Raw genomic sequence first — 25,358 nt, 5'->3', positions numbered from 1 at the left:
CCTCACCCCCTTCCTTCAGGTTGCGTGGGTCACAAGATCTGGGAAAACAGAACTGGCTGAACCAATTGCTATACGTCCCACAAGTGAAACAGGTAGACTTCTTTTCATGCAGTTTGGCTGTAAATAACACAGTTAGAGGTATAATGTAGCTGATAGACAAGTTTCCATTTTAAAAAGCGGAAACCTGTTTTTTAGAACGTTTTCTATAACTCCTTACCAAAATTTCCTAAATTTGCTGCTGCTTATAGCAAATGTCACAGCATGTATGTTCCCTTAAATGGACTTTTCTAGGAAATGTACACTCTAGGAATTTTTCCCTTAGTATCCTGAAGAATGATTTGATTTGACTGAACAACATTTGTTGTTCTATATTGTTCATAGGAAAATTTCTTCATCTCATAATTCACTTTAGTTTTGCGTGTACTTTGACCATGGCTGTGAAACTAGCTTTTACTAAAATTTCCTCAGAGTAATTTAAATAAACAATTTAAGACCTAAGGCTGGATGAGTTTTTAATTGAACCAGGTATGTTATAGCATCCTGAAATCTCTAGGTCAGTGAATTTCTATTTTGAACCTAGATGTATTTACATGCTCAAAGTCAGTGACTCAAACGTAGTGTCATTGGATGTTAAGCTTTGGATTGTACTTTGGCTAGCAAGCAAGCAGTTTTGCAGAGAAACAGGATGACATGAAAGTATTCTTTTCAGTGAAAATAGTATGTGTTAAGATAAAAAATGCTTTGTAAAGAGAATTAAACATAAAAGCATAGTTTTTACAGCAGAGAATTACATACAGCTTGTATGTAGCAGAAAGAAAGGTTTGGCATAAACTGGCTGTATTGTGCAGAGACCCAAAGCTGCTTTCTTTTTCCAGTCATGTATCCTGTCTATGCAAAGTGGGTGCAGTCACACAGGGATCTTCCTATCAAGCTTAATCAGTGGTGCAATGTTGTGGTATGTCTGTACATGATTTCTGAATAACTGTTGTATCTTAAGTGCAGTGTAGGACAATTATTGTATGTGGACGTGGCATGACGATACTGATCACAGCACGTATTTCATGGCAAAAGTGTGAATGTGGTTTGTGTGATTTGTTTTTCTCACTTTCTAGTAAAACGTGCTTTATCAATGTACATTTATATTGTTTAAGTAGAAATCTGTGAATAGTTGACTTTTTGTCTTTGTTGAGAATTTTCTAATACTTATTTATAAACATTATATTTAACAATAATTTGGCACTTCAGCATTAATCATGGTGTTCAATTATTTTATTCCTCCCCTCCAGCGTTGGGAGTTCAAACATCCCCAGCCTTTTCTTCGCACTCGTGAGTTCCTTTGGCAAGAGGGTCACACAGCATTTGCAACATATGAAGAAGCAGCAGAGGAGGTAAAAAGCAAATGTGCTGGTGCTTTTACTTTCACAAAATTACTTTACTCCATAGCAACACAAATCTTTTTACTAGGACCTCATGGAAATCTGTCTCCTTTTCTTTGGGAGTCCTTATGAAAAATGTCAAGTGTACTAGAGCTCACTGTTTTCTTAGATGTAGCCTGTGTCTGAGGCTTTAGTCTCTTCAAACAATATGGGGAGTCTGAAGAGTGCGATATATAAAGAATGCTTTTCCTAAAAATTATTTTCGTTAAAAATCTATATAATGTGTTCACATGTTAACTGCTAGAAATTTTAACACTTCCTTTGCCTGAAATACGGATGTTTCGTTGACTGTCATGGCATATCAAACTTTTAGCTGGAAACCAGAAGTTAATGTAACCATTGGGCTGGCATTTCTGCAGTGACTGTTCTTGTTTTCTGTTGTGGTTTATAGTTGTTGCTATTTGACACAGAACATAACAGCCAAAGTTTAAAGCAATTGAAAAAAATCTTATTTTTCAATCACAATCTTGAGAAAGCGTTAAATTTTTAAGTTTGTAGACTGGTACATAAAAGTATTTCATGATTTAGCAAATGCAAAATACTGAGTAATTCTTAAAGACAATATGTTCATCATAGGTAATGCAGATACTTGATCTGTATGCTCAAGTGTATGAAGATCTCCTAGCAATACCTGTTGTGAAAGGAAGGAAGACAGAGAAGGAGAAATTCGCAGGGGGTGATTATACTACTACTGTAGAGGCATTTATATCTGCCAGTGGAAGAGCAATCCAGGTGATTATCTATTAGAAGCTTATTTTTTTTTTTCAGTAAGTACAGTAAGATGAAAGTCTTAAACTGATGCTTGATAGACTTAACTTTCCGTTGAGTAGAATTTTCTGTGTGCATCTGTTTCAGGGAGCAACATCACATCATCTAGGGCAGAATTTCTCAAAGATGTTTGAAATTGTATTTGAAGATCCCAAGAAACCAGGAGAAAAACAGTTTGCTTATCAGAATTCCTGGGGCATTACAACTCGAACTATTGGTGTAATGACAATGATTCATGGAGATAACATGGGATTGGTGCTCCCACCTCGAGTAGCCTGTGTTCAGGTGTGTAAAAATTCCTTAAACTACAATTTTGTTTCCTTTCCTGTTGTGGAATTCATGAGCATTTCATGTTGGACACCTGGAAGACTTAACATAGTATAGGAGCTGTTGAATTGCAGAGCTTGCTGTATGTAGTCAATACAAATTATTAGGGTATTGTGGTGGACAAGCTCCCTTTAATAGTCCATCCATTTCAAGTAATTTTATCTGTACCATTTGGATGAAAAGGGAAATGTATCCTTCACTTCTGAGAAATTGAAAGAAATTACTGTGATATAGGGCCACAACATTGTTTTAAAGTTTTTTATAACTATGAGATAACTTTTTTATAACATAAAGTACATGTCATGTTATATTGCAGGTTGTAATTATTCCCTGTGGTATCACAAATTCCCTTTCTGAAGAGGACAAAGAGGCTTTATTGAAGAAATGCAATGAATATCGTAATAGGCTGCTTGGTGTTAATATCCGTGTACGGGCTGATTTAAGAGACAACTATTCACCTGGTTGGAAGTTCAACCACTGGGAACTTAAGGTACTTCTGTTTTCAGGAGGCGTTTTGAAGCTTGTAGGTGGGGGGTATATATGAGGCGTGTTAAGCATGCCTTGTATTCTGAAGACAAATACTTCTCTAAGTGAAGAGTTTCTGCCTGATAATCAGTGGTCACTTTCATTAATAAATGAAGAAAAGATGTTTTGAGACTTGTTCTCTTCGCTAGGATTTACATGTCATTAGTGATTTTTGAACTTGCAAGTCTCCACTTCGTATAACTAGAAAATGAAATTAATAGAGCAAATTACGTGCATGTTTAAAAATGTCTGCTAATACTCAAGTGTCTCCAGGGTCACAACAGTGCTGCACACAGTGGAACAGCAAAGATAAACCTGTATGACATCAAACCAAAACCACCCACCAAAATGCATTCACACCCACTGTCTTCATTTCCAATGAAAAAATGTGTACAGCTTGGGACATGTGTTAGCAGGATGTAGAGAAAATAAGTTAAACTCAGTGGACTCCTAACTTATTAGTTAAATGGAAACTCTTTTGTTTGATGTTATATGGGAGATGAGAAATTACATAGTTTTTACCACCGAAGTTTATGAATCATAAAAGCTTTACATAAAGCAGCTGTCTGTTTGTAGTCTAATATTCTATGTTGATATCAGGGCTATATTTAACAGAACTTTTGCTATCTGCTGTTCATGCCATTGGAAGTGTTCTGTAAAAACAGAATTAAAAGGTATTATTGGATGAACTAAAACATTAAAATGACTATAGAAGTCTTAATCATTCTTTAAAATTCAAAAAAAATCTTCAAAATCTTCAAAAAACTGGATTTGCACTATTGGGGATACGCATCTTAGTGTAATTTTAGTTGTGGTTTAACTGTCTTAGTATTAATTGCATGTTGGCACAGATGCAGCATCCAAGCTAGTGAATCAAGGTTGGAGCAAGGTATAATGCACAAGTGAAGAGAGTGTGGATGGAAAAGACAGAAATGCATAAAAGCAGTGGACTATATTCTGATACTTTTCCAAAGAAACTTAAATGTGTAGAGTGATTCCATATTAAGATGGGGCTTTAGAACAAAAAAAGAAAGAGAGGTGGGGAGAGAGAGAGAAAAAAAACCCAACCAACCCAAAGACTTCTGAGAATGACTTACTCATTGTACCTTCTATAACTCCTAATGTTTTTTAATGAAGGGTGTTCCAGTCAGGGTTGAAGTGGGACCACGAGACATGAAGAGCCAACAGTTTGTAGCTGTTAGAAGAGACACAGGACAGAAGCTGACCTTTTCTGAACATGAAGCAGAAGATAGACTGAAGCAGGTTTTGGAGGAGATCCATGCTAACCTTTACAACAGGTAAATTGAGAAGTACAGTAAACAGCTGTGCTAATTGCAGATGCACTTCACCTGTCAGAAGAATTTCTCCCATTGTTGCTTCATTTGTGGAGAAAGACGAGTTAGGCCCATCTTTGTGACATTTCATTTTTGTGCCTCTGAAACTTGTTCATGTATAGTGATAGAAGTTTCCTGTTGTGCTACATAAAAAGAATATTAAAGGTTTGAAATTATTTTTTAAAATACTTATTTTAATTCATGTGAAGTGTTAATAAACAAATGCACCATAAATAGTTAATGGGATAATAGTGCACAGGATTCGTTCCTGAAAGATGCTTTTGGTAGGGGATTTGGAAAGACACAAAGCTGTCCAAGAAACTTCAGTAGTTGAAGTTCTGTGTTCAGAGGTATATTTTAGACCCTATATCCTGTTGACTTTCATAGGATTGCTTTCTTATAAGCAATCAAATGCATTTGGAACTGTTATTAGCACTTATTGCATGTGCCAAAATCCCTTGTGTGTCTGTCATTGCAAATTGTTGTTTGTAAGTACACTAAGAACAGGCTGCTGATCCAGCACCAACAGCAGATTGAGTTTTTCTGCTTTCTTCTGTGGTGATAGAAGTTGCTTACAAGCAGAATATTTTTACCTGGTGTCGTAGTTTTTAACCTAGTTAAAAAGCATTTTGCTATTTAGTTTTAGAACATGATTAAAAAAGAAAAATCTGCATCTATAGTACTTACTGTTTCTATCTATAGCTGGTTGGCGTTGAACTGACATGCACAACAGTGTGAATTAACACAGTGAAATGTTCAGCAGCCCGGAGAACACCCCATTGGCAATTAATCAAGATTTTGTCTTTGAAGGTGGAAATGATAGAAAGACATAACCTGATTCAAATGAATATGTATCTTCTCTTGTAACTTTTTGTTTTGACTGACTCTGCAAACTTAGTTCATTTGGCCAGTAAGGTTAAGTGCATAAATCTGCCCTGACTGAATTTTTGGTTGTTTTGTTTTCTTAGAGCTTCTGAGGACCTAAAAAGTCATATGGTGGTGGCCAATACTATGGAGGACTTTCAAAAAGAGCTTGATTCAGGAAAGGTAAGGAACTTTACTTCATTCTATCCCAGGAAGTGCCTTCGCGTATTTTCTGTCCCTTATAGATAATCAGGGGCTAGAAATTTCAAAGCTTTTATATGAATACTGTTGTGGTTTTTATGGAACTTCCCCTCACAAGCAGATGAAGCCTCTCCTATAGAGTTGCACACAAAAATAATCAGCTTTCCCAAAATTTATGATACACATAGCTTTCTTCTTTTGCTAAAATACTGTATTTACTAAATAAAACAGTGTTTCAAGTTACCACCACTCAAAGTGTAGTCCTATGCCAGCAGTGACAGGGTGTCTTGCAGTGACTTACAATGCTACAGTTTGGTAATTTGTATTTAGAGTGTTACATTTTTATCAGAAGGCGCTTTTCAGAGAGATTAATGTAAATACTCAGATTAAGATAAACTTACTGTCATTATCATAATGGTAACAGTGAAAAACACTTGTCAAATCTCATAATAGGGTTCAAGTAGGAGTTTAAAGTACATGCTATTTACGTCATAGAGTTTTACTTTTATGACCCAAGTAGAAGCCATTGGGTTCATTAATAATTACTGCAAGTCTGAAACCTTGGATTGATAGTAAGAATAGCTCATAATGTGGATGATTGAGCTCTACTGATCTAGAGATCTGTGAAAAATGTAAAGTTCTGACAAAGTATTTGTACTCTAGGTGAGAGATTAAAGTCTTCAGTAGAGAACTGAGCTGCGGCTTCTTTTTCAGAGGTCCACTGCAGAAGTTCTTAACCTTGAAATTCTGTCACAAACCTCAGCTTGTGAAATTGTACATGTATTAAGATTAATGTGTTCAAGTAGTAGGTTCTCTGGGATCAATCATTAAGGCTATGTTTTATAAAAAGAGATCAGCGTTTTTTGTGTATCAATTAGATCTACTCTGAAAACGTCAAAATTTCTGATGGAAAATGCACAAATACCAAGAATTCATAGTACTTTTGTGAACTTGCACTTCTGTTGCACTTAAATTCAATTTATAAGAAGATTTACAGAAATAATTATGAAGCGAGGAGGGACTGATTTAGCATGCTTATGAAGCTGAGGATGTAGAATTTTCAGATATTCTGTGCGCAGGTGCTCTAATAGTAGTACTACCTTTTTTTCCTCTGCATAACTAAATACAGGTGTGAAATATTCTGCTTCCAAAGAGCTTTGGGCTCTTTCTGCTGACCGCACCATTTCCTTGGTGCGAGTGTGTCTACAGCATCTGGTAGTCGATTTTAAAACCCAAAAATCTTTACTCTTGGCTTAACAAATAACTGTGCTCTGCATAGACGTTCAGCTGGTACTACTGCTCTCATGTGTTGTGATTTCAAGATGGCCCGTCATGTACCTTTCACTTCTGAATTAAACAAGCACACTGAAACTATTTTTGACTGTCTTCAAGACAAAGAAACAGTTAAGGAAGAAATAAGCTCTTAAAAAAATCTTAAAAATTACAGTAAACTTGTACGTAAAAAATAAACTGAAATGAAGAATCAAGCTCATTCCAAGGGCAGCAGGAATGGAATGTGAAGCTAATTCTGTATTTGTGCATGCACATAAATTGTTGTTCTTTAATTTTGATGAAATACTGCAGAAACCCCTTTCTTCTCCTGCCATAGAGGTTCCAGATGATACCCTCTGCCTGTGGAGAGGGTAAAATGCCTGGTCTTCAATGTCCAACATTCACCATTGTGTACAGCTAGATTTTGGTACTTATATAACATAGTTTATTATAATCAGCATCTCTGAATTGAAAAAAAATTACATACATCATTTTATGACTGTTTCACTCTCTACTTACATATGTCGTGTGGACAAAATTTAATAGCATATGTATTCTGTAATTTCTTGAAATTACGGTGTTAGCGCTGACTGCTATTTAAGAAGAAAATTTGTAAGCTTAATTCCTGTTGCTGCTCTCCCCTTACTATAATTGCAATGTAGACTGTTAGCTCTTTAAAAATGCTGACTGCTTCTGTGTTCTTTTAAGTTGCTTGCAAAGCTTAGTTGAAACTTTAAGAATAATTGCATAGATATTTTTTAAAAAATCATCTACCTACAGTTTAATGCAAGAAAAGTGTAGTAGGCTGGTAATAGTTCCTTTTTTCAGTTGCAAGAAAGTGAAGCTATAAAATGAAGTCTAGTGAAGGTGTCTTCCAGTTCAAGGCAAATTGAGAATTTTGCACTAAGAACGCAATTTTGGTGAAAGCAAGCCACAGATGAGCAAACCTTATTCACAGTTTGGATAGAATTAAAATGCCTGAAGGCTTAATTTAGTAGCTGTTGTTGCCCTTAGCTGTTAGCATTACATAAGTGTTCATATGTGTGTAAGGGGTGTTTTTTTAACAGTAATCCTACTTTTTAGTAGTAAACAGAATTTTCACTGTGAAAGCCCTATAAAATGAAAAAAATCAGTGAAATAGACTATGAGACTTGGGAAAAGAGATTTGCTACAACAATTAAGAGTAGTACTGAGAAGAGTGTATGGGATTATTATTTCATCTTTCTCAGTTTTCTTCAGTTAAGCTAACGAAAGGAAAGAGCAGGAAAATAGTCACCACTTCACCCTGCCCCCAAGAAAAATGTGCTGTTGATGATTGTTTTCTTAAAATATGTATGTTCTTGTCTTACTCAGAAAATATGAAAATTCATAGTAATGGAATTAAAAATGAAACTTCATCATGAAAGCACTGTCTTGCAGTATGTAAGCAAGCATTTGTTCTGCAGTCTGAAAGTATTAAACTTTTCCAGGAGAAAACAGTGATTATAGTTTGCACAGAAGGAAGATATATTGGGTTAAAAAAAAATAAATTATAAAACCAGTACCCCGACTTGATTTAAATGCTGCTGTGGGTTGGTGTAGGTTTTTCCATGCTGCACTGTGGAGGGATGACTATGCTTATCTATTTCTCTGACAAGAAAGAACTACTAAAATTTAATTGTGGCAATTGGAACTTTTCCGGTTTTGACTGTATGTGAGATGTTAGGGTTTAGTAATCTTCCATAGGCAAGGATGACTTTTTTTGTTTTTCCAGACGTATAACTGTTGTTCTCTTCTTCCCCTTCCCCCCGTCCCCCATCCTTCAGATTGTACAAATCCCTTTCTGTGGGGAAATTGAGTGCGAGGACTGGATCAAGAAGACCACTGCCAGGTAAAATATAACTGAACTGGAGAGTATCACCAAAGTCAAAATCAAAATGTTTTGAATATAAAACAGGGATGTAAGATGCCTCTGGGTAAACACTGATGTACAGTCCTCACCCTTGACTCTTGCTGTCCTGCATAATTCAGTGTATTTACTCTCTTACTTGGGAAACTTTCAGACTGCTTAGTGTGCTTTTGAGGTTTATGTGTAATACGCTTTATTGCATCTTTATTTTTAAATGAAAGTATCTATTTATGAGTATGCTTTTATTTCAGGGATCAAGATCTTGAGCCTGGCGCCCCCTCCATGGGAGCAAAAAGCCTCTGCATACCTTTTCAGCCTCTCCATGAACTACAGTGTGGGGCAAGATGTGTCTGCGGCAAAAACCCTGCCAAGTTTTACACCCTATTTGGTCGTAGTTACTAAATTACTAGTGAAAGCACCTTCTCCTTTATCTGTGAATTGAACTTTTTTTAATAAGACTGAAATAACCCCCAAACTTAATCAGTTTTGCGACTTTTTAAATGATTTAAAAAACAAAGCCATTAAACCATAAACCTGCCCCAGTTGTCAGTCTTAGGCTAGCAGTAATTCACAGACTTTTCTGTAAACATCTCTAATAATAAACATGTATTGTGAGCTGTAATGTGCTTTGGTGTTTTTTTCTGTGTGGCTCAATGGGGAGCATAGGTATCCTTTGCTCGTCTTTTCTCCGTTGTGATGCATGTGTACATTGAGAAAATGCCTGAAAGACTGGAGAGAATGCCATGAACACTGTACAGTACAGTTTAGTGTGCCCACATCAACTTTATAGATAAAACATCTGCTTTTAATTTTGCCTTCAAATTTTTCAGTTTTCGGTACAGACTTGCTGCTGACTTGTAGGCGTGGTAAACGCTACCCTTTTTGAAAACTCCCCCTGGAGTCAGGCGTTTTGAGGAATATTTTCACCCACTTGTAAACAAATTTGAAAGCTCTCTTGCTTTAAATGCCACATTGTTTGCAAGATGCGCGTGAATGGCATTCCTTGCAGGTATTTAGCAAAGCCCTGTTTCTCTTACCTTATAAACTGGCATTTATACTTGTCTGTCAGTGATACTGCAATGAGCAATGCAAAGGCAATCCAAAGACAGGTATTTTCAGTGCTAAAGGTTTTAGGCTGTGGTTATATATGTGGTTATAGGCATGTTTCATAAAACCCTTTCGCTTCTCCTGCACTTAATATGTGTTGCTTCAGCAGAGAATGCTGGATGCTGCAGTTAGGAAATCATTTTAAAAATAAAATTACTTCCACTTTCCAATAAAATTACTCACGCTCTGATTGAATTAAAAAAATAATAATTAGATAGCCCTGCCTGGCACAAAATAACTTTTGGATGACACATGCTTAATTTGTTACATTTTTCTCCTGTCTGTTTGAAGGCTGTCTACTTAAATCCCTTTCCCTGAAAACAGTTACGTGAAAACTGGGCAATTAAAAAGCTGGACCAGTAAGAACCTCCCCAGACTCTTCCTGGGACAATACTCCATGGCTGCCTGTTTCCAAAACCCTATTTTTATGTAGCATCAATAGTCTAAAAGTCTTTTAAGTATACAGGCAACTTACAATGCTATTCCCAGATCTTCACACTTCTCTGCTTTTCAAAAGCATGCAGAATGTTTGCTTTTGCCCAGATTCCTGTGGTCAGCCTTCCTAATCAAAATTCTCATTATTAAATCTGAATCAGTGGCATGTCCATTTTAGGATCATGCACCTTGGGGTAATACCCTGATTCTTCACAGAAAAGTGTGAAAATTATTAAACACTTCAGCTTGCTGGGAGTGCTTGAGCACTTGGAAATTCTCTGTAATATTCCTTTCCTGATGGTTAGTCCTGAAGGGTTTGCTTCAGTTGCATCTTAAAATCGTCTGCCTTGCATTCACCTGTATAGGTATTTTGTATAGTAGGTATTTATTAGGTATAAAGACGGTCGCGGAGGTAGTAATGAGCAAAGGATTTGGGGAATGATATGTCAGTGCATGCAGTCATCTTTTGTTTTCAGTTGACAATACCAGAAGAGTTGCCCTAAGGTCTTTCTACCCTGGTATGCTGTCTCTAACGCTGACTGGAATTACACTTTGAGAAAGAGAGTAAGTAGTAATATTGGAGTGATGTTTTTCCAGCCTCCAATGCTGGGTAGCTAAGACAAGTCTTGAGAGGAATTGCCTGCTGCAGCGTTCTCATGCTGGGGGCGAGGGGAGGCAGCAACCAGCAGTTTCAGTGTCCTCAGGCATAAGACAGGAGCATGCCGAGATTTTTTTGATGGAGCAAAACATTATTAAGAATAGATGAGCACTTTCAACTCCCATCAAAACGCTCTACAACACCGGTGTTTTAAAAATGAGATGTGGAAGCAGTTAATAACGTGGAGCAAAGGGAAGGCAAGACAAAGTCAGTCGCCAGCACTGCTGCAACTTTATCAGTTTGAACAAACAGCAACCTCTCAACCAGTTGACTGGACCAAATTCATGAGCAAACATGTTGACAACACTGTTCTTAGAAATGAGTTGCTCTCAACTTACAAAAGGGTTTGTTTGAAGCCAGGGATTTCACAGGTCAGCCCTTCCCCCCCCCGGCCCCTCTCTCTCCCCGCCACCCCCCCCCCCCCTTTCCCCCAGCATGTTTCTTCCTGATCATAGGTGGGCTTGAAGTGTCTGGAATGTGGACGAGTCGGCAGCAGATCTCTCTGAGGTGATCTTCTGCAGGGAGGCTGACGGCTGCCTGGGAGAGGCACTTCCATCTGAGGTGTCCTTTCACCAGAAGTGCCATCCGAGCTATCAGCAAAGCCTTATAGAAACATCCATCCTCTTAACTGTACTGGGGTGAAGGCTTTCAGACTCTCAGTAGATTGTGTCTGTTAGAAAATAAGTATATGAATCAGAATAATGCACTACAGTTGATAAATGATAGGACTTTGTGTTTATGAGAACTGTAAATCTCTCGGTGTTCCTCGGTTCTTATATATGGATAAAACTGGGTTAAACAGCATAGTAAGGTGGGAGGTAGGGGATCTCCCTTAACATGGTGCTTCTCCTCATTGACAAAATAGAGCACACTTGGGCGTTTTAGCCGTGCTGCAAAGGGAGTGCTTCATTTAGCTTGAGCTCTTGTTTTGGCAGTCAAAACCTTGCGTAAGGCAGGACATTTGAGAGCTCTGAAGTTTGGCCTCGGTCTGTTCCCATTGAAAGATGAATAACTCTTGAAAAAAATTTTCTCATTTTGGATGCTGTGTTGTTCAGGTAACAAAGTAAGCAGTTGAAAAGGAAGGAAACACCATAGAAAAATAGCTGGAATAGAAGTAGTAACACAGGTGGGAGACGATGGAGAAGAGCAAGTACCAGTTTGAATGTTGTAATTAGTTCTACTAATTCACCCTACCAGGGTTAGTGGTGGTCTTGAAATAGCGGCGGGGGGAACCCTCCGGAGTTGCAGCTGCAGTGTGTAGGTAGACAAATAAGTAAATTGCATCTGTTGGCAAGCAAGGCTTCCAACGAACTGGACTTTAAACGTAAATATTTTGGCTATTGAAATCCTGTGAGCAAAAAAATAAGAATTGGGGGTGGGTGTTTGAGTTTTTAAGTTAATTCACTTTGGGAAGCCTAAGGCCAGCAGGGACGGTTGGTCAGCTCAGGTTATCAATGTTACTATCTTATCTCTCGGTGGCTGTACTGCATGTAATTTCCTTCCATTTTTTCTTGTAACTAACCGTGTATATATGTGCGCAGGTGGGCATTTCAAACAAAAACTGGATCGTAAACTTTTCAAGGAAGGCACCTGGTCTTATCATCCATATTGCCTAGTGTGCTACGAGCAGCTAGATTTCCTTGGCAGCGGTTTGTGAGTGTGCCTAAATTAGGTGTACACCGAGGAGGAGCTTAACAGATGCTACAGTAAGTGACCAAAAAAAAGTTCACTGCTTCAGATTCTTACTCTGTTCCGGAAATGACACCAGGTACAAGCCAGGACCTCTGAAGCTCTTATTGCCCCCTTAGCTTCTGGTTGGGCTTTCCCCAAATCTGGCTCTTTCTTGCAAGTGTATGAGGATTACTTTGGGATTATGAGATAGACAGGGCTTTCTAAATGGGAAATAAATAATGTGCTTGGGGTTTGTTGTGAAGACTCAGCCTCCATGTCTACTGCCTGCATGTTTAGAAAGTGGCCTCCAACTCTGCTCCATTTCCACGGGCAACGTTAAAAAGCGCCACAAGTACAAGCAGTGGAGAACTCCAGGTTGCTAAAATGGAAGATCAGTTGTCTTTGAAACTTGCTCGGTGGACAACGAGTTCAATGACACAGGCAGTTCACGTTTACCATGTTCTTAAAAATAATGACCACCCATTGTGTCTTCATCTGCAGGCAGGTCGTAGTATTTTCTCAGTACTAAAGTTACTGGTAACAGAAATGGTTGAAATAGACCTTAGAGGGGAGTTTTATGCAAAAGAAAAGCCTCAAACTGCTTAAAAATTCGAGCTGCCTTCTTTGGCTCTCCTGCCTGGGCCTAATTCATTTTTTTAGGACAGTGACATTAGGCAGGGTAGCAAGTGCTGGTGCTCCCAGCAGTGTCCCTTGGTTTATTTTGGGGTTTGTAGTAATAAAAAAAAAAAAAAAAAAGCTTTCTGAGGGTGGAACCCTTACAGGACTGGAGCCTTCAGGCTGCCTTCATATGACAAATCTAGCTAAGCTGCCCTTTAAACTGATTTATTGCTTTACTGCTTCCTATAAAAGTGGCTCCTGCATGTGAGCAGCCCTGACAGGTGAAGGGCAGAATCGCAGGCAGTGAGTTGTTCCTTGCACGCTGCGTCTCGCAGAACCTCGGAGCAAGGGGAAGAGAGCAGCCGCAATGGGCCGCTACTCGGGCAGGAGCAGCAGGCTCATCCTCATGTGCGTGGTGAGCCTCATGCTTTTTGCCGTTGAGATCTCGGTAGCCTATGTTGGCAATTCTCTTTCCTTAGCGTCAGATGCCTTTGCTGTTCTCTCTCACTTGATCTCCATGATCATCGGTTTGTTCACCGTTCGGTTCAGTCGCATCAGGTGGCACAAGGCTAACACTTTCGGCTTCAGCCGGGCAGATGTGCTAGGAGCTTTTGGCAACTCTGTTTTTGCCACCGCTCTGATGTTTAGCATCTTTGTTGAGGCAATCAAGAGGTTTATCAATCCTCAGAAGACTGAGAAAGCACTGCTCGTCCTCATTGTCGGGATTGCAGGTCTGCTCTTCAATGTGTTCAACTACGTTATCTTCATGGACTGCTGTTACTGTCACGCACCCCAAGGAGACACCGAAACAGGTAAATAACCTATTGCAGTTGCTCAACGTTCCCAGCCCTCTGCGCTTCTGCTTAATGACTTTTCTAGAGACTATTTACTGCTCCTCCGAGATGGGTGAGTATAATGTCGTTTTCTTCAGTCCTTTGTTAGCAAGGACAATGGATTTTATGCCTGCACCCATACATGTTTCCAGCTATCACCACATGTGTTTCTCAGTACGTAATGTGTAAGTAGCGTAAGTGTTGACTTTCTAAAGCCTGCGGTGATCCACAAGGGACATTTTCTCCCTAATCCACTGGCTGGCCAAACACAGGACAAAGTGTACTACCACCCTAAGGAGATACTTATCAGGAAATACCTAATCCTGAAATACCAATCATCCACAATCTCCTCTCTCAGTGCTTTAGTAATTCTGCTGTATTTTTTGTCTAGAATGTAGTTTTATTTGGAGAAGTGTTCCCAGTTTGCATGAGACAAAAGAATAGGTGAGGGCAAAAGGAGAGTCTCGGTCTTCCCTTAATTTGGGGGTAAAAACTGTTTTGGGACTGTCTAGATGCTGACTGAAGAACCTGAGCTGAAGTTTTCTTTGCTGAGGTTTGTTAACCTGTGCTTGGGAGAGCAGGCGGGGGAGAAACTCTGCTACATAAATCTTTTGCAGGAGGTTCTGCTGAGTGCACAGAGGTTTAGCCTTTCAGCCTGTTTTTTCTTAGCATAGGGTTTTGAAAAGTCTACATTTGGGAGGAGGGATGGGGGCTGGTTTTTTTATCCCTGCGGAAACTATCTCACTTTATTTGACATAAGACACACATGTGAGTTCTCTTTCTTTCTCTCTGTACGTCTGTATATATATACATATCCAAATATATTTCTTAAAAATAGAAATATTTCAGTTGGGATAGGAACCAGACATTTGCAAAGTGTTAACTGGACATCCTGGGGGGAAAGCTGAGAGAACCCGTCTAATAAAGCAGCTGCTTTTATGTACTGCTCTAGGTGAGGTCAAGTAAGTCTTATATTCAACTTTCAGGGCTTTGGAGCTAGAAATTACAAGTTTTGTTAGTTTACATTTCAATGTTTAATGTGTTTTCTGTAGGACTTAAAGCGGAAAAGATTTCTGTTCATTATTAAAGGTACCTCCAGATGGTATCGAAACTTTAACTTTACTGGTGTATAACACTAAAACCAGATGCGCAACTTACTTTGCTGCCTGAGTTTAGATGCCTAACTGTTCAAAATCTGAGCTGCTGTTAGGCTAAAGTTGTGGTGGTACATGATTATCACAGGGGGTGACTGGAGTTTTTGTGAGGAGCCGTCAGTAATTCCTGACAAAGTCTCTGGTTTTGGTGGCTTCTTGGAAGACAGCTTTGAAATTATGCCTGTGGGTGAAGTCAGGGAGGAAGGAGACATCAGCACTTAAAACCAAAGGCAGAGAGTGTCAGGCAATTAGGGAATTAACTGATGTTAATGGCAACTGTGTAGGTAAGTGCCATTCTCACTGGATTTCCAGGATCCTGCTCTTAACAGCTCTCTGGGATGACACAGCCATCCCTCTCCTTCCGACAGTCTCTCGTGTCCAAATACCTGGCAACTCCACTTTGCTTTCAACTGAATTTCCATAAGCCAGGGATGAATTTTGTACCATCCCATGAACACAGTGTGTAGATTTGTTGGTGGGTTTGCCTCTCTGTTTCTGATACGGTGAATCTCCTCTGCTTGCCGTAGCACCTACAGACAAGACAATGCTATTTTATACTGTAGAGGGGATGCTCCTCTCTTCTGGGCTTGATTTTATAATCCCCACTTAGGTAAAATTTCACATCTATTTCCTCTAATTCTCTGTTCAACCAGGGTGGGATTTCTATTAAATTTGTTTTAAAAGAAATGCTATTCCCCAAATAACTGTTCTCCGAAAAGTATACTTATCTGCTTTATATATATTTTATGTATATAATAAAACATGGAAAAAGAGGGACTCCATATCTCGTTCTCTTGTTATCCTGTATACGAGGAAAACATACTCTTTCCTGGAGGGAGAAGTGAAGGCAATATTTGAGTGTGCCAGTGCCACTAGCAGAAATTCGAGTGGATGGGCATGGTCTCTGAATCCTGCTGGTGCAGTCAGCTGTCCGCAGGCAACGCCTCAGGGACACCTGAGCGAACTCCTGGCATCAGTGATAGTTCACTGAAGGGTAAAGGTTCGTAGAGCAGCCCTCTGTCTCTTAGGCTCTCTGGGAAAGATGGAGAGCTGCTTTCAAATCTCTGTTCCCCCAGCAGGGAACCAATTTGGACAGCCCTCTCCTCTCTTGTGTGTGATCATTTGCATCGCTTTGAAAAATACAAAGCAAAAAATAAAGAGAGAGGTTCAGTTGTCTACTGCAGTATTGCGGGAACAACTAAATCCACAGAAACAAATACTTCCACACGTATTAGTGCCACGATTATTTGCAACAGCCAACAGTTCATCCAGTTCCTCTGTCGCATGGTCTACGGTTAGGGATAGAAACATTAGCTGGTGGGTTTCCTGGATGCTACTGACAGCAAGGGCAGAGCGAGCCATACCTGCAACAGGTGTGCTAGCCAGGTCTGAGATCCAGTGGACACAGAGGGTGATGTTCACAGATGCCAGCCCAGCTCTCTGTCCTTTTCCCTTGTGCTACTTCTGTACTCCTCATTTAGCACATTGAAACATCCACACCTCAGGTTGTCAGTACAAATATTCTTACTGAGCAAGTATAAATGCATTTTTCCAAGTTGCATTCCCTGCTTACCTGGGCAGACCCAATTTTCCTCCTCCACCCATCAGCTGGGTTTGGTTTGCCTCTCACCCCTTACCTTCTGTCCCTCCTCCTTCCCTTTTTTCTGGTTCTTGTTACCCTGTTGCTCTGTGTCCAACTCCCTGTTTTCATCTTTTGCTGCCCCCCTTTGCCCCTCTCTCTCTAGCATTTGAATCCACATCTGTCCCCTCTGCCAGCTGCAGGCACCCATCTCTTCCCACCGGCTGAAATGGAGGTCTCCCTGCCCTCTAGGTCTGTCTTTTGCACTTAATTCAAACAGTGCATGTAGCTTCCCATGCTCCGCTGGGACTAAGAGCAGAGGTTGGCAAGAGTACAGGGAGGACACGCCCCTGGTTCTTTCATTTGATGCTGGCCCGGAGCCGCTCTTACAGGTATAAAATATTTCCACACTCTCTAAAGGAACTGCCATGTAGCGGGACTCGGGCCAGCTGGGCCATCCAGAGCAGTGTGGAGGGCAGAAAAGACTAGCTTTTGCTTTGACTTAAAATTCAGGAAATACTTGTTAAAACATAGAAATATTAAAGTTTCCTCAAGAAACTTTTGCCAGAAGTTAACATGAACAGAATGCTTTTCTTACTGTTGCTGTTGGAAATGAGAGAGCAGCTTTAGCCTGAGTTTTCTGTCAATTTTGAGGTCTTGTATCTTACGCAGAAAGTTTTGGCACGAAAATGAAGAATATGGCAAAGTAATAAGCAGCTGAAAAAAAAAAAAAAATCAGGCTCTGATAATAAATACCAGACAGCTTTAATACTGGCCATACCCTTTATGGTCAGTCATAAAAATACAGAAGCCTGTTTTACTGCACACAGAGATCAGATTAGTCCTGTGTAGTTCGGTGTAATTGTCTCTCCTACTCGTTTATGTGCAGTTTTAAACTGTTAAGGGGACCACAGTCTGAGAAGCACCAGGTTAGTCTGATTATAGTAAGCCTCTGTTGTTTGTCTTGAGAAAATGAATAAAGGTTTCACACAGAGAAAACGTTTGTTCTGTCATCTTGTGATCTGTGGGGGGGAAGCAGGACATGAAGAAGATGCCACCCAGCCCAACCCGTCTGACACCAAGCTACCTGTAATGTGGCTGGGGCTGCGAGGAACAGCTCTGGTCTTCTCTTGAGAGACTTCGTGGTCTTTGCACAGTTCACTACTCGTTACATAAAGCACGTTCTGCGTTAGCAGCCAAGCCGCTGGCTTTTGTGTTGTGGTAGGCGCCGTTTGGCAGGCGTGTGTGTGAGCTTTTTATGTGGTAACGCTGCTGGGGCTTGACTCTCCTATCTCATTCCTCACTAGCAAGCCGGCCTCTCAGATAAGAGGTGCCATGCAAGCTAGCAGTCACATAAACCAAAAACATGCCTTCTTTCTCCTCCTGGACCTTATGCAGAGGGTGTTTGTTTATTCAGAGCCTTGCCGTGGGGCCTATCTTCTTCTCCAGGCTTTTGTAAGCAGGAGAGGTTTGGGGGGGGTGTGTGGGGGTGAATGAAGAGAGGCACTAGCTTTGACTGGCTGGGTGGCTCGAGAAGACTTTTGCTATAATATTCTGAGCTAAACTTTGCATCTGTTGTTGCAAACATTGATCCCAGGGGAAGCAAGAACATTTATAGGCCCAAATAAGTGGGTCAGTGGCTCTTTGACCCATACCTTAATGCCACAGACCCTCCCAGCAGAGTCCTGGTGAGCAGAAGCGCGCAGGTAGGGAGAAGCAGTTGCATTCGTGGCGATGCTCTGCGATGCCACAGACCCAACAGGCTGCACTGCGGGAGACAGGAATGCACCAGGGATTAGAGATCCAGAAGAGAAGGTTTCAGTCCCTTAGGTTGTCAGTGTGAAGAATTTCATGATCACTTAATATACCTGCCTTTACAAAGAGAAAAATCAGTTGGCCTGGATAGGTTTCTCCCTGGAAAGTGATGCTGAAAGGGTGCCAGGCTATGCCAGCCTGATGGCTTGGAGACCTTTGTAAAGAACGGGAAGGAACCCTGGGTGTAACACCTGTAACACCAAACCTCTGGCTTACTGTGCTTTTCACACCTGAAAAACCTGAAAGCTTGTCCTCACAGTCAGCATGACTACCTCTATTTTACCTCTCTTTTGAGTATATCTTCAGCCGGTTGATATATTTTTCCCTGAAAGCACAAATCCTTCAAGCAAACATGCCAACTCATCCCCTGACTGCATTTGCAGACAGATGATTGTTGAATGCGCACACACTACATCCTCATCCCTACAGATTTATGCTGCTTGTGTAGTGCGCTGTGGCTTCCACCTCCTAAACTCCTAAAATCCCAGAGGTGCTAGTGTGTTGGCACACAGGTAACCAAAGCCTACTCTAACCAAATATTTATGTTTTCTGGCTTTGATTTCTACAGCATTATTGGACATTGTCCTCTCAAATGGAATAAAAAAAGCCAAGAGAAACTCCCAAAGTAATTGTGTTTATCAGGGACATAAGACTGAACATGTATCTTTTCCAAAGGTCTACTTAAGTTTAATATGTGCCAGGTAATACCCACAAAATTCTTCCAGAGCTTTTCTGAGCAGCTACCCCCAAGGTAATCAGATCTGTGTTAACTTATATTACCTGAAGCTCTAAGCCAGAGTCTTTAAGAAAGACCAGACAGATGGGAAAGGACCGTGAAAGGTTTTTTAGCAATACGCTTCACTAAATTATCTTCAGATCTGTTTAGAATGCTTCACTTTCTTAAAAGAAACCTCAGAAGACAACCCGAGGGAGAGACCTTTTACTTTCCTCAGTTGTTTTCAGTGAGAAAGTCTTGCATCAAAACAAGTGAAAGCAAATGTTTCGGGGCTACTTTTTTGGCCAAAATGGAAAGTGTGGAATGAAAAGTTTAAGCCTATAAGTAAAGCAAACACAGCATCCCTGAATGGCTTTTGCAACAGCATAAAGGTAAGATCAAAACTTCTGAACCTAGATTCCAACAGCACTGGTACCACTGAACTTTGGGTAACTGCATTCGCTCTCAACCTTGAACCAATTGAATAGTAAAGGGACAGACTGAGTTACATCACGGTATCTGTGGTGAGTTGTAAGGAAATGAAAGGACTGTAAGATAACTGAGTTCAAAGTCATGAACAGTTTCAATACAAAGGTTTTTTTTTTTAAGGCTAACATGCTATATGTTAATTGTAATTGGTTTTTTTGGATGGTGTTCTGCACAGAGTTTGCTACAGGCACGTTTGGTGTCTGCTTCAATCTAGAAATGCTGCTGGGATAGAAAAAGAAGTTTTTGCAGAAGGACTTAGGGTAATTTACAAAGATGAAATCAGTGAGTGGCTTTCTCCTCTTCATGTTCTTTGCAACATGCTGTGCTACCTCCTGGGAGGAAAAGGTGTGTGTATATGGATATACATCCACATCTTTATATGGGAAACTTAATAGAACTACACTTTTTAAAAAGTGAATTATCAAGTAGCTGAAATATTCAGGGAAGCTCTGTCCAGGTGCTAGAGCAGATACTGACCGGATACATCTTTAAGTATGTAAAAGGTCTCTTTGTGTTAGATATTAAGAACAGGGAATGGTGTTTTGTAAGTAACAAACTGAACAACCGTCTTAAAATAGAAAACAAATCTAACAAAACAAAGGCATTCCAGGCTAGGGATTAAATAATCTCACAGGTTCATCATTTCAGATTGACCTACCAGTGTATTCAAACCCTCTTTGGAAGGACACAAAAAATCCATTCTCCATGTCCAGCTAGCCTGTGGTCTGTCTCCGGGACAGTTTCAGGACCATCACGAAGAGTCACAGCTTCAATTAAAAAAGCCAGGGACATTCACACCTCTGCACTCTGCCAAGGACACTGATAAAACTTTCCCCCAGACTGCTAAACCCTTGCAGGCGTCTGCTCCCCGGATTGAAGCAGACCCCATGAACTGATTTCCCAGCTCTCCCACCCTTAGCACATGCCAAGAACCCCCGCCTCCCTCTGCAGGTAATGTTATGAGCACGATGGGAGGGAGGTACAAATAAAAAGAACAAAGAACGAGGGACCAGCCACCAGCAAACAGAATGCTCCTGTACTAACCATCTCCCACAACAAGGTCTGTGGGTCGGTGTTTATTTTGTGGTTCCTTTTGTGGTCATATTTATCTGTGGCGGACGCCAACCACATTGTTTCAGTTTAGGTTTGCTACGGATCTGGCCCAGCATTCCTGATTTAAAGAAACAAGCTTCACAAGCTTCCTGAGAGCCTTCAGGGCTGTCACCAGGTCTTGTTGGAATGAAGCTTAAAGGTCCACTCTCACCCACCCGTTGCGTCTCAGGCTCTTGCAGCCTGGGATGCTGCCTTTAAATGTAACGCACCTTGGGTCAGCCTTTGCTTTTTAGTGCAAATGTAGTATTTTTCTCCCCACAGCCTTAAAGCAGCACAACTCCTTTATCACGTACAGCAATGTGTGGATGTTTGTTTATTCCATTCTTTAGTTTCTTCCAGATCATTCCTGAAATATCTTTTGTAAATCATTTTTATGATGGGTTAAAAAGTAATCTCTGCCAGGACTTTGATAAGCAGGATGAAGAGTGATCTCTCTTACTTATAGTGTTCATAATTAGGTCTTTATTTTCATGACTTTTTTTTTTTACTATCCAAATTTTATAGCACCACAAGGTTATGAGTGATCTTATTTTTATTCTTCATTCAGCAGCAGAAGAACATTACCATTGTTATTGCTGTTATTGTTGCCATATTTCATACTGACACAAAGATACGATATTTTCAAAGGCTGGTAATGGCTTCTCTGCAAGGAACAGCTAAGCAGATTTTAACCCATCACCTTGAAAATGGATAACTTGAGGAGGGTTTGACTGAAGTCTGCAAAACCGACAGTGGCGTAGGGAAGGCCAGTAGATGAGTGTTTGTTCTGTCCTCTGATAGAAGAACATGGACATACTCAATGAAACTAGCAGGATCCAGGTTCAAGACAAAAAGAAAAAGTGATTCTTCACACCATGAGTAGGAAGTGTGTGATGCTTGTTGCCAGGCAATGTTGGTCTACATCAGTGAGTGAAAGGCTGGATTAGTACATGGAAGAGAAATACATTGAGGGCTACTAAATGCAAATATCTAGCTCAGAAACTCGCTGGAGGTAGAAATACTTGAAGGATGGAAGCATATTATGAGAAAGTATCACGTATACTTAACCCTGCTCTTACAGTTACTTAAGCAACCCCTTATGGCCACAGGCAGGGGTAGCCTGTTGGCTAGAGGGTCTGACTGCCAATAGCTAAGTGTTAAAAATTTTTGTGTTAATAACTTTAGAAACTTGGTACTTGCACCTTACAGGACTGCTTTGCATCTTTGGGGTTCAGAAGGAAAGTTGTCTTGTTTGCAGTAATTTTACCAGTTTGTAATAATTTTACCAATTTCTGTTCCTGATTAGGATGAGGAAACTGCAAGAACAACTTTTGCAGCAGTATCGTAGCTGAAACTAAAGTTGGTAAATAATTCAGAAAACTAAGGTGCTTGGACAACCCTTTCTGAACCTCCTAAGAGGGACTTGTTCAACTCAGCATAGTTAGAGAGACTGGGATATCCAGGCTGATGGTTTTGTTTAATAGTACGGAGCTCGCTCAGGCAATCTCAGTCCTGGGTGGATAAGTGGAACTGTAACGTTATGTTGTTGAATATCTGCAGTCAGTGTAAAACACACAAGGATGCTAAGCATGCTGCAAAACAATCAGAAACATGATTCCTTTCTAAAAGGATTTGAGATCAAATGTTCTGATAGTGGAAGTGGATCGGCACAAGCAGGACGGTAGTGCTGCAAGGGGGAAAGAGCCTGAGTGAAACCCCTGGTTAATGGGGTCGGTGCCTCCTACGTGCAGGATCAAGACTTTATTTTGGACTATGTGGAAGAAGATCAAGGTGCAAAAGAGCTACAGGGATAACATGCACTTCATTCTGAAAACAGGAATAAATTATTCTTGTTATTGAAATGATGACTTCCTGAACAAGAAGATTGGTGTAGCTTTTTTTGGATGGCAGTTTTGGGAGTTGTTTGTCTTGAAGTGATGGTGGGACCTGGGTGGAGAGGGCTGGGGAGGCTTGTATGCATAGTGGGGTGAGCAAAAGCTTGGATTTCCAAGAGGCTTTCCAAGCAGCCATAGTGTGAAGGGAAAGGCCCTCGTGTATGTAAGCAAGTGGAGAGAAGACGAGTAACAGAAAGCAGGAGAGAATGATCAGTTCCATAAAAAATGTTCCCTGAAGTCAGAAGACAAATGGGAATCAAATGTGAGGCAGTACTGGGAAAGGAGTAAAGGAAGAGTTGGGACCTTTGCCGTGCTTCTCTCTGAGTCTGTGGCTGACCTGTGTCCTGAAAACTGTGCGGCTTTGGTTCCCTCATCTACAAAAGATGTAGATGGGAACTGGAAAAAGTTCGGAGACAGAGCTGGACCTCTGGTCTAACCCAGCACAGACACTGCTCTGTTCCTGTGCAGCGTGTGGCTTGCAGACCGACGCTGTGCCGTGAGAGGCAGGCTGAGGTGCGTGAGCCTGATGGGCAGAAGGAAGCCTCCATGGGTCAGGGGCAGAAGGAAGCCTCCATGGGTCAGGGGCAGAAGGAAGCCTCCATGGGTCAGGGGCAGAAGGAAACCACCATGGGTCGTGGGCAGAAGGAAGCCTCCATGGGTCAGGGGCAGAAGGAAACCACCATGGGTCGTGGGCAGAAGGAAGCCTCCATGGGTCGGAGGCTCTGCATGTGCACTGCTCCTGACTTCAGTGAGTCATCTGCAATTGTGCTCCACGCCAGCGGACTTAGTCACAGCCTCATTTGCTGAAAATAGTATTTTTAGCACTATTTCTTCAAAATAACTGATATATTTTGGTTTTTGAAGTGAGTTCAGGGCTATGATGTGTTACTTTTTCTCAAAGAGAATTAATGTATATTTTGTACAGAAGGAATAACGATGTTCCAGCTACTGTGTCATATCACTTCCTAAAATAAGAACCCCTGGAAATTCTTTTCAGTTCTATGCAGGTGCAATGAGCTGGGCTGCAGTGATATTTTTTCATTATTATTATTATGAGTGAAGTGCCAGAGGCAGAATTTTCTATCATTAATTACAGTAAAGAAGATACAGTCTGTCATTTTAAAGTTTATATCTAATAGTCTAGTCAACTTCCAGTAACTCTCATGTATTTCTCTTCTTCTTGTTCAACCTGTGTCACACTGCTTTTTATTTGGCACAACTGTTTTAAGATCTGTCATCTTATGTTGGTACATGTACCTACAGAGCTGAATGTGTATCGATATAAATTATCTGCTTCCACTGTTGTGTTTGTCTTTATGGTAAGATTATTTTCCAGACATTTATTTTTACGCATTTGTCAATTTGAATACTGCAGGGTACTTTGACTGCTCGGGCATTGAATATGTGAAGGAGATGTATGAGAATCTCCAGTTAACTGGGAATTGTGCGTGTGAATCCTTGCAGATATGTGGGGGATGATTCCCTGAATGGCTGTGCAAGCCCACTCCAGAGGTTAAGATACATCTTGGGTTACAGCAAGAAAGGCCTTGGCGGTGTACACAGAATTGAGGTGGAATTGAGAGGCCTCATTTAAAAGATGTATTCAAGCGAGGGCTCAAACTCGATTCGCAGTCAAAATACAATTGCTCCAGAGTTAGAATAAAGAGGAAATTCTCAAGGGCTTTAATGAGTTTCCGGCTGTAGAGAACACCATCTTTGGGAGGGGGGACATGCTGGTGTTCCCTGGCTGTGCTGGCTGATTATCTGATAGCGATGTATATATATATATGTACATATAGAGAGATAGATATCTCTGATAGCTTTCGTCAAGCCTGGCGATATGTTTGATGTGGCACTTCAGCAGGTGCTGCTGTTGCTGCAGCAGTAACTCTGGCACCGGTGAGCCTCTTGCATACTTGCAATGCTCCAGACTCTTGCAGAATACCATTTTAAGGACATTATTTTATTTAGGTCTTATGTCTTTTATTTATGTTTATTATTTTGGAGTCCAGTCAGGTTATCAAGACCTCACAGTTGAGGATGACTTAATTTCCCAGCACCTCCTTTGATCAGTCAGTTGCTCCCATCATCTCGAGGTGCTGTATTAGCAGCCTGGCTCTGTCCTTTTTCCATTTGCACGCAGGGGTGTCACATTCCCGAGAGCCATTGTAACAACAAAAAATATCTATGAGTACAAGACAGACTTACTCACTTGTTACACTTCTTATAGACTATCCTGTAGGTTAAAGAAAAGGCATGACATGATTTTTCTCACAGGGTGATGGTGCACGTGTAGGCACTGTTTTGACACCGGTTTCGACAGGCTGGCGGCGGGCAGTGACTGGCTCAGTAGATGGCACTCTGTCCTTTCAGTTGGCCACTAAGCCACCGGGGAAGCATCCCGGGGCGCGAGCGCTGGATCCGGCACCGATCCTGCCCCGGCGGCGGCGCGGCGGGGCCCGGCGGGCGGCCAGGGGCAGCCGGCGGCTTCTCTGCGGGCGGGCGGCCCAGCCGTGCCGGGGGGCCCTTCCAGCGGGGGCTGCGCCTCCCGTGGCCCCTTGGTCTCCGGTTGGTTTCGGGTTTGGATTGTTTGGTACCACCGGCAGGTGCTCCCAGCGCCCCGGGCAGCGGCAGGGCGGGCGGGGGGTCCGCAGCTCCCGGCCGGGGGCGCGGTGCCGGTGG

General features: G+C 41.2%; 1 protein-coding gene across 7 annotated transcripts in view; it reads left to right on the top strand.

The window, feature by feature from the left end:
* EPRS1 (glutamyl-prolyl-tRNA synthetase 1) overlaps positions 1-9,237 on the top strand; it is a 39,243-nt gene extending 30,006 nt beyond the window's left edge. For all 7 annotated transcript variants that reach the window (XM_037406018.1, XM_037406017.1, XM_037406024.1 and 4 more), the window contains 10 exons: positions 20-92; positions 876-955; positions 1,287-1,388; positions 2,013-2,168; positions 2,292-2,489; positions 2,848-3,021; positions 4,194-4,354; positions 5,359-5,437; positions 8,533-8,597; positions 8,867-9,237. In XM_037406018.1, coding sequence (XP_037261915.1) covers positions 20-92; positions 876-955; positions 1,287-1,388; positions 2,013-2,168; positions 2,292-2,489; positions 2,848-3,021; positions 4,194-4,354; positions 5,359-5,437; positions 8,533-8,597; positions 8,867-9,017 — 1,239 coding nt within the window. In that variant the 3' untranslated portion in view covers positions 9,018-9,237. The remainder of the gene's footprint in view (positions 1-19; positions 93-875; positions 956-1,286; positions 1,389-2,012; positions 2,169-2,291; positions 2,490-2,847; positions 3,022-4,193; positions 4,355-5,358; positions 5,438-8,532; positions 8,598-8,866) is intronic.
* The last annotated feature ends 16,121 nt before the right edge of the window (positions 9,238-25,358 follow it).

The sequence above is a fragment of the Falco rusticolus genome, chromosome 12 (assembly GCF_015220075.1).
Source record: "Falco rusticolus isolate bFalRus1 chromosome 12, bFalRus1.pri, whole genome shotgun sequence".
NCBI lineage: Eukaryota > Metazoa > Chordata > Aves > Falconiformes > Falconidae > Falco > Falco rusticolus.
Note: the sequence above shows the minus strand (reverse complement) of the source record. Positions and strands in the feature narration are given on the sequence as shown.